The following is a 9,775-nucleotide window of genomic DNA, read 5'->3' as shown; positions in this document are numbered from 1 at the left end:
CACGACGCATCGAACTAAGTGATCTTTGGCCTCTATCGCCAATTATTAAAAGGATGCAATTGTTCCTTATATCAGTAGACAGGGAGATTCCGTCTCTCTCCTTCCTCTCCATCCCTTTACTTATGCTATAAATACGCTGTGTGTTTGCTGCTGTGCTCGAGAGCCGCTAAGACGTCCTGTTTCTGCCTCACGTACAATCTTCCCTTCTTCCAAGGGTTTTGAAGCTGAAGAACCTTGAAGTCGTCCCTGAGGCAACGCTCTCTTGCACCTATCACGGCCACCAAGCAGAAATTTGGTAGCTCGTCTGCTGTGTAAATTGGATCCTCTTGACCTTTCAAGACCACCGCCATGTTCAGCTGCTTCACAACCAGGTTCACGACCTCTCTGGCTGTGGTCCTCGGGGTGACGTGTAGTTTCAGGCTGGTTCCAGAAGCCAAACCGGTCTCGTAGGCCGCGTAAACCTGAAAAAATATCGGGTACCATTAGTTCGATCGATATCGTTATATGGAAACAGATTGCACATATATGATTTTCTGCTGAAAAATCGGCATATGCAGTGACATTCAGCTGGCAGCAGCACGTTGCTCGATGCATCTGGCTGTTGTTAACGAATAATAGAAATTATGTTTGGAAGTTATAACAGTGAATTGGTGGTGGATAAATGAACAATGTGTGAATTGAAAATGAAATAAACACAGTGTCTTGTAACAGTATATATGTATATATACATAATACATAGTATGCGAGATAAACATTCAGATTGAATTGATCTTTGGAAATTTGTACCTGGATCAACACATCGATCTTATCGAAAAATTGTATCGGTATAAATTGAAAGCTCTGACGATATTTCATGCTCTGCCATGGTGATTTCAGGTGTGACACACGAAAAGCGTAATCTGTAGAAGCGCATCTGAGCGAGACAAGCACTGATACGTAGAGCGGTGTTGTGTGATGGCGGCTTACTCGTATGTCTGCTACATCGGTCTGCACTAGAAGACCAAGTGAGCTGTTTTTAACTACAATCGGGTTAGACTTGTGTTCCCTACAAGGAAAAATATTATTTAAACTCAATGGGTGGAGTCTGTCTGGGGGCCTCGAAATAATGACAAAGCATTGCGGTCAAAATTGGAACGAGTGCTTTTATTACTCTCTATGAAAGCTTATGCAACAGAATAATTCCTCTAATGGGAAAAAACTCGTGACAAGTAATGAGCTGTAATCATCGCTCGTAATTGTAACCTCGCGAATGCTGAGAACGAGGCAAAGATCGTGACGCAATTAAGTATTAACAAACGTCGGAGGAAACTGTGTTACAATGTTTAACCACAACCTACAGGACCAACCTTGTTCGTTAACTTTCCCTCGATCAGAACGAAAAAAAAAAAGTATATAATAGTTAATTCTTTAGATTAGATTCCAATAGACTCTACCTGAAGAATGCCAGGCAAAGGTGCTGGCATCATCGTTGCTTCGTCTTTCTCCTCCTCTAGCTGACTCTCCAACGAACCTGTCGCCATTGCCGCCACGCTAGCAGTAGGCTTAGACGACTTGCTCTTCGTGTGCCCGCTCTTCATACAGACACTCGAATTAGGCGTGGAATATTCATCGCTACTGAGCGAGTGCAAACTGTCTGAATTAGTGTTGCTCACGCTCAATAGGCTGGTGGTGTTCGTCATGGCCGTGGATACGCTGAGAAGCGAACCACCGTAGATGATAGGCTTTATACTGAGCAAAGGACTGGTACTGGCCGATGCAGAGGTGATGGTAGCTGATCTATTTCTTGGACTGTGTTTGTATTTCGTTAGGATCAAAGTGTCCTCAGATTTAGAAGGCGGTAACCTCGTGTTCTGCAATGGTACCAAGTGGTTGTTGCTACCAGCGCTGGTCGTGTTGCTCAGATTGCTGGTGCTGCTCATAGGAATCGAAGATTTTGGTGGCTCTGAGCCTGTAGACACATTGGAGGTGTTGCTGCCTTTACGAACGTATTGGCCACTGGGTAACTGTTGCTCACTCTTGCTGAACTCGGTGGTGAGTAGATTGGAGGAGGAACTGGTCACGTTAGGCCCTGGCCAGCTACCTCTACCTGGACTAGATTTGACCAGTTTTGGATCACGAGGTGGTAATTGCAGTAAACTCCTCTTTAAACTGTTACTGTTACTGTTGCTTTTGTTCCTGTCGAGGCTGAGCAGGTGCTTCATCGATATTCCGACTGTCTGCGACGAACCCTGCAATAACGAATCACAGAGCGGTCTAAAATGATGCACCAAATTTTAGATAATTCGTTTCACTTGTATAATTGCATTGAACTTACGCTCTGCTGAGAGGATCCACGATCCCTCGCGAAGGTTATCACGTCTATGAGCCATCTAGCTCCTTTCCATACAGTGTTCACTTGACTCTGAAGATCCAGCAGCCTGGCTAACTTATCTTTCGCCACGCTCAATTCTAAGGAACTGAATGCTTCTCTGTGGTTGTGCTGAGCTTGTGCAGTATCCAGTTCGAGAATGCAACTTAGTCTCGAGTATCTGTTTATCACGTCTTTCTGATAGGTGTTCAAATAGACCATCTCGAATACTTGAATAGGTAACGATAAAAGATCGCCGCGTTGGAGGAGGATCTCTCGGGTTCCGGGTACGCAGCAGGCGGTTTCTGCAGGAGGCACGGCGATCAGGAAGGACACATCGTGAGTAAGATCGATTACTTCGGCGTCGTAGAGTCGGTGGACCAAAGAATCTTCAGGGCTGATCTCCATGTAATTGAACAATCGCCTTGCAGTAGCGGCAACGAGGTCGACGAACAATTTCTGTTGCTCCGTGCCTAGAGACTCGTTCGTCACGTTCTCCTTCTCTTCGCAGTCCTTCACCAAAGTGTCTGATGCGTGGATGCGAGTTATCCTCTTCAGATAATCCCATTCCTCGCTGAAATAGCACGAAAAATAAATACCCGTAGAATTTGCAAGAATCTCCACGAAGATTATCCTCGAAGATACTCACGCAGAGACATGCGGATTGTCGCGGATCTTGCAGTGAGGTAAAACGTTAGGCGCTTTCGCGGGCACCACCACTTGAATTAGATCCACGCTGCTCTGCATCTTTAGATAACCAAGGTAAAGTCCCTTTGACAGTTTAATGCTGCTAACGTGGTGATAGGTCATCTGTTCTTGTATACTGGCTATTAAGATGTCCGCCACATTGCTGTCTTCGTGAGTTATGACTTTCTTCGTGACTTTGTTCAGTGGTAGCCATCTGCTGTTCAACACTGAAATTAGCTTAGGAGACTTTATGTAATTCACAGTGGAGAAGACCAAAGTTCCCTGAATGTCTCTGATGGGCTTATGGTAGAGCTGACCAAGGTCCTGTATACACAGTGCTGCCTAAGAAAACCAAGAACGTATCAAGCATTAATTAACCATCCTAATTTAGCGGGGTTTCTTTGAATCTTTTTAACACACACCTGCATTTGTGCAGCGGCCTGCAACAGTTTTATTCTGAAATGATTCGTCGAGCTACTGTGGCTCTTCTCCATGTCCTGACGAAGGGTTTTCACGTCGTCCCAGGTACAGGCCACCTTCATCAGCCAATGGAAATCGTTGTAGATACAGCTAGGGTAAGTCTCGTCGACTTCGATCACAGGTAAGAAATCCTCGTTCGTCACCAGCACCTTGTCCTCGTGATAGAGCAAACAGGCGAGGAATACACCGCGCCTCAGGTTCTTCTGGAACTTGCTGGTCGCGGTGAACAGCTGTTTTATCGTCGTCTTCTTCTTGTGATTACGCCTCTGCACGGCTGGCGTCTCTTGAGTGTACTCCGGTCGCCTTATATCCGTGAACAGAGTGTTCAATTGCTCCAATCGGCCGGCAAACCTTGGCACCCTGCCATCGATGTCCCTCCAGCCTGCAACGATAATTGTGCACATTGCAGATACTCCAAATTCCGGCAACTTCATGATTAGCACGTGGAAACTCTGAATTTCACACGATTCAAGTGAATCTAAACTTCGACCTGACCCAAATAATTCACTCAGAGATGCGACACATTTTTCCAAATAAGTAAATAAAAAATATATATAGCTTTTAGAGAGGAAATTAAAGACGATTCGTACTGCTTGGAGTGACATGTGCAGGAGTCGAGTTCCTGAACCTGCTGTAACCTTTCAGGTTACCAGCAGCTGCTCGAAAGTAATACTTCTGTCCCTGGATGAGATCGTCGATCCTGCACTCTCGTTGTTTCATGTCCAGAACCTCTCTCTCCCCGCAGATCACCGAGAAATCCTCCTTAATGCTCCATTGGACCTTGAACTTGGTGCAGATAGGAGAATCGTGGGAATCTGGCTCCTGGAACCTCACCGTTACCGAGTTCGTTCCCGTGACGTCGACAGCGACCAAGAATGGCATATCCGGAGGTCCTGGTAGGAAACGAACGTGGTAAATATTTCTGACTAATTCTCTCACGGTCGTACAGGATGTTTAAAGAAAGAAAGAAAGATGTGAACACTTTCGTGTCGCCACGAAATTTCAGGACTTTCCTTGAACTTTAAAAGCCTACTTTCAAGTACGCATAAATTTCGTGTCAACATTTTTTTAAGCACCCTGGTATTCTAGTATTTCAAATTAGAATCTGAGCTAAATGCACAAATTTATTCATTTAAAATTTCACAAGTGTGTCACTATAAAATCAGTGCAAAAATATGACTTAGAACGCTATCACATTCAGCGACACAATTGACAAAGTGGTTTGAAAACTTCAATTTTTCGAAAAAGTTTGAAGAAGCTTTGCTCGTAAGTTTCGCAGGTTTACCATAGGAAGAACGTAATTAGAAGACTCACTGGCTTGATCGAACCCAAGCAACATCTTCCTGAGCGCTCTAGCTCTTCTCTCCCATAAAGCAAGCTGTTTGTCCTCGGTACTACCACCACATCCCGTGAGATTGTTGTGCTGCGAGGAAAAACTTGATCTATGACTGCTCGGTGGCTCCAGAAGGGTGGTCCCGCCGCTACCGGAAGTACTCCCGCCGAGTTCTTGAACTCTGTGTTCCGCCTCGGACAGCAACGAAGCCAAATGGCTGCCCAGGGACTCCGGAGATTTGACTGTTGACAAAGTCCAGAGAATTTCTACCATTAAATTCGCACTGTATAATTTTTTACATTTTTTCTTCATTCTTATCTGTTTAACGTCTACATTAACCTTTCTCGCTCCCCTGGAGAACTTTGAAATGTAAATTTCAAGCTTTACTTTCATCGAGGAAAAGAACAAACGAAATACACGAAAAATTACTTTCTTTTAATTTTAAAAATTAATTTTCACTTTGCAAAATTGAATTACATTAAATTACATTTCTTCCCAAACACTGTGCACAACGAAAACAAATGAAAATTATAGCCAAAAAAAAAATGTTTCTCCGCAGTTTCGCCCAATTTACAATTTTCCACTTCTCGTTTTTCACATTACACATTGTGAATAGAGTTTGTTAGCCGACGGTTCAATCATTCCAAGGTAGCTTCAGCGAAGTAAGAAAAAAAAAACAAATTCACGAGGGAAAGCTCTTCTGAACGATGAATTCGTGATAATCGAGTGAATTGCACGAATCAAGGATAGCTTGTGAGAGGAGAATCGCGGCAGAGAGAGAGAAATCATCCAATTGAAACACGATTCAGTGATCCCGCGATCTTTATGAATGCAAAATCTCCGATGAATTTCATTCAGGTGGGACGATCATGCCACGGATCGTTTCGCCACAATTGTGTCCACACCAGATATCGATTTCCACTTTCTAGCGAGACAGTTTACTTACCAAAGGATTAATTTACAACTTTCAAAGCGGTTCTGCTAGCTATAACCGACGGGATATCGATAACAACACAATTTTTCCTCTCATTTCTTCGCAAACCGAGCTCGTTAAACGAGTATTCTTATTTAAAAAAGAAACACACACACACACACAAAGCAAAAAACAATGTAATCCGGTAGAAAATGTTACAGAGAAAGGTCAAAGGACTCTGAGAAGAGAAATTAAACGTATCTCCCAGAAAACGAACAAGTTACTCCGTTTCGAGCAAATTGAGCGTGGCAAAAATGGGGAGATTTTAATTCCAGAGACTTTAACGCCTGCACAAATCGTGTCTCCCCCAAGATCGACGCACAAAATGAATCTAACTTTAAAATACAAAAAAAAATTGCGCTATATTACCGAAAGTGAGGTAACCATCGTGATAGAAATAATTTTCTTGTCTTTCTGTAGATGTCACGCGATATATACACTCGAATGGTTCGAGTTCCCAACCATGGAGCAATTAAAACTTCAAATTGGCGAGTATTGTTTTCCCCGGGGAAAATGGAAACACCGGTGGTGGAGATTTGACGAAGCAAGGAAAGAACGAAACAAACGAGAGACGGAGGAGATGCGGAAGTAACGTTTAAACGATATTTCGCGAAATATCGCGAGAGCGAATTCAATTATCAAATTACTGTTTAATGCAGGGACACGAGGGAGGTTGGAAATTCTAATTGCATCGAAGCATCATCAGCGAGATCTCTGCGGGTTACATTTCGCAAAAGGTATTAACATGGAGAATCGATTCGACCGCAAACTCCGTTGAAAATTTCCACGTTCGTTCGTGTACAACGTTAGTTACACCAGCTGTTCTCGATGCACGTCTAATTAATTAATTACGAACGCGCCGAGATATCGGAGGTTTCGTTCGTTAAGTTGTTTGCGAGGGTTTTGTGAATCGATAATTAGGGGAACAATAGGTATCTAATTATGGAAATATGAGATAAATTGAATAATGGGAATTTATATCGAGCCAATTTAACTCAGAGCGATCTATAAAATTGGAATTTTTCAATTGAATAAATTTTAATGAAAGAGGAACCAATAGAATTGGAACACTTAAATTTAATAAATTTAACGAAAAAGGATCCAACAGAATTGGAACATTAAAATTTAATTCTAATTCAAAAGGCGTCCAAAAATATTGGAATTTTTAAATTTAAATTTAATTAAAAATCGTCCAATGAAATTGGAATATTTAAGTTTAATAAATTTCGAATTTAATTCACAACGATCCAATAAAACAGGAGTCTTCAAATTCCCTTAAAAATTACTCGACCAAATTTCAATTCTCGAACAGAATTCAAATACTTGAACATGTACCTATCAGAAATCGCTCGAGTTTCTCAAATCGAACCGCGTCAAGTCGCGCCTCTATACCCCCGGAATCCGCGAAAAATGGAGAAAGAACGGAATCGTCGAGGCAATTTTAATGAAATCCTCGAAAAATAGGGGCAAAGTTTAATTATCGACAGGATTCTGCAGTTGCAATTACGTTTGGTTAAACTACTTTAACCAAAAGTAGTTTAAAGGAGAAAAAGAGGAAGGCTTCGAGAGAGGTTCGTCCTTTCATGCACACGTCGCATTCTCCTTTTATTTTTGTCCCGTCGCGGACAAAACGCAATAAAGCTCGACGGAATTTTTATTGCACACTGCGGAATCCTAATTGGAATCCCATCCTGTTCCACTATTTTTTCCCCTCTCCCTTCTGGCTATCCCAAATTCTACCTTTCTCTCTCTCTTTTTTTCACTTTTCCGAAATCTCGATTTCTACAGAAAACGCCGCCGCGTGAAATTCGTGATTTTCCCTACTCAGGCCGTCGCCTAGCAGAATCGTTCGTGAAATTCTCGCTTGTCGATCACACGGATATCGCTAGGTAACGTTCAGCCACACGGCGGAACAATTATTTCGCGGGGACGGGGATAAAGAATTGCTCGGTTTCGACCTATTTGTCAAGCTCCACTTTTCTTTTTTTTTTCCAGCGTTCGAGACAAACGGGAAATTTGCAGAGGTATTGTCCCGCGAAACGAAGAGAATCCATCGAAAGGCTTTCAATTTGTCTGCCTCTGCTACCAAGTGGAGAAACAAATAGCAAAATTGTTCGAGCAAAAGCATCGTACTCTCTCTTTTCTGAATAAACATTCTCGATTGAACAATATAATTCAATTGTATTAATCGTGGCACAGAATTTCTCGATAAAAACTCGGGATAAAATAAAAGGAGAACAGATTTATTTATTTAGTACACTCAGCATCGCCTCGATTTCTAAGCAAATAATTTACATTCCGAAACTGAATCACCGTCTGCCCTAGTCCACAATGAAATAACAGAGAGAGAAAAGCGTGGAAGCTACAGGAAAAATTCAACAATCGTGGCAATCGTGCCGTGGAAAAAAAGTAGCGATAAAATAGAGCCTGTGAAAATTCCATTTTCCCCTGGAACATTGTCGTGTTTGATTCGAGAGGGTGAGGGAGAGAGACGGTGCAACGACAGATTCGATTGTCAGGAAGTTTCGAGCGGGTCCGGTATGCTGTGTAAACGGTAACAAATGGAATTTGTAATTGAATCCCTGGATACTTACACTGATTACCCTCCTGTGCGCCGAACGCGACCAGCATTTTTGCAAGCGGCCTATTGTTGCTGAGCACCGCGACATCCAGGGGTGACAGGCCGTCGCTGTTCACGCTGCAAATTTAATTTCACACTGGTGTCATTCGTGGGAAAAAGATTTACCTCGCGTCGTTCAACCCTTTGACTACGAAAGGCGTAGACATACGCTCTCACAGATTTATCAATATACACGAAAGATGTAAAGGTGTTCTTACTGTAACACCTTCACTGTTGAACTTAATGCAGCGGCCACACTTTAGCAATCCCAAAGTATCCAACTGTCGACTGTCCAACTGTTCAAAATTCGTGAACTAAACGACAGATTTCGATTGTTTTTAAAAGAAAATTTCTATCTTTTTCGGAATATTTGTCTCGACGAAAGCTTATTATTGTTCAAAGGTCGCTCATCGTTCAAACAACTTATTCCGTCCAAACGCAATCAATTTGGCATAAAGTCCTCCGTTGCATGTGACTGTAAAACGGGGTATACGAGGGTGGTTTGAAAAGTTCGCGGCCCAAGTGGGAAGAATTTTTACGGTGTAATCTGTGATCACTTGTGTACCGACGTACGAAGTTTCGTGGCTCTGTCAGTTTTTTCTTCTCTTTTACGGAGAAGAGACGAATAGAAGCGAGGAATGATCCAGTACCTGGTGACAAAGGACATCACCGCAAGGACCTTGAATGATTTTCGCAAGAATTTCGAATAATTTTTGCAAGGTCCTTCGACGTGAGGTCCTGTATCTTCAGGTATTGGATCGCTGTTCGTTTTCTAATTCTGTCCATCTCTACTCCATCTACTGCAAATACCTCTACTTCGCTAGCTCTAAAAGCGAGAAAAATAACGACAGAGACACGAAACTGTATACATATTATTCGGTAAAAATTACAAGCACTTAGCTGCAATCCTTCATACTTAGGCCGTGAATTTTCCAATCCACCCTAGTATTTTAGATATGCTCGTATATACAGGTACCGAAATCGAAATTTCTGGAAATTTGGGTGTTAGGGGCTTGCGGTTGATCTTTCGATCGTTCAAGCTTTGCCGGTTTTTGCACGTGTGTGCCGACTAATGGTCCAAGGCTACAAAGGACCAGTTTCTTGATTGAAACACTAAGTTTTTATTTTATGTTCTATTTTCTACAACTAATTCAAGATATAAATTCTACTGCGAAGTGAGAGGTGTTTCACTTGCGAGTGGCCAAGTGATTCTCCCGAGTGGCCAAGTGATTCTCCCGAGTGTCCAAGTGTTTCTGCCGGAGTCTCTGCGGTTTTCCTCGAAGAAGACTCCTATTTTCCTAAAAACACCCTGATTGGTGATTTTTCCTTTTCTAA

The 9,775-nt window shown here is 42.5% G+C and overlaps 1 protein-coding gene across 1 annotated transcript in view; it reads right to left on the bottom strand.

Annotated features, from left to right (window-relative positions):
- LOC108578823 overlaps positions 1–9,775 on the bottom strand; it is an 18,877-nt gene continuing 9,102 nt past the window's right edge. The window contains exons 4-11 of the mRNA XM_017942223.1: positions 8,415–8,518; positions 4,829–5,089; positions 4,105–4,407; positions 3,457–3,896; positions 2,997–3,376; positions 2,315–2,921; positions 1,434–2,228; positions 1–461 (exon numbers count right to left, since the gene is read on the bottom strand). Of these exons, the coding sequence (XP_017797712.1) occupies positions 126–461; positions 1,434–2,228; positions 2,315–2,921; positions 2,997–3,376; positions 3,457–3,896; positions 4,105–4,407; positions 4,829–5,089; positions 8,415–8,518 (3,226 nt within the window). The 3' untranslated portion in view covers positions 1–125. The remainder of the gene's footprint in view (positions 462–1,433; positions 2,229–2,314; positions 2,922–2,996; positions 3,377–3,456; positions 3,897–4,104; positions 4,408–4,828; positions 5,090–8,414; positions 8,519–9,775) is intronic.

The sequence above is a fragment of the Habropoda laboriosa genome, unplaced genomic scaffold (genome assembly GCF_001263275.1).
Source record: "Habropoda laboriosa isolate 0110345459 unplaced genomic scaffold, ASM126327v1 scaffold62, whole genome shotgun sequence".
Lineage (NCBI taxonomy): Eukaryota > Metazoa > Arthropoda > Insecta > Hymenoptera > Apidae > Habropoda > Habropoda laboriosa.
Note: the sequence above shows the minus strand (reverse complement) of the source record. Positions and strands in the feature narration are given on the sequence as shown.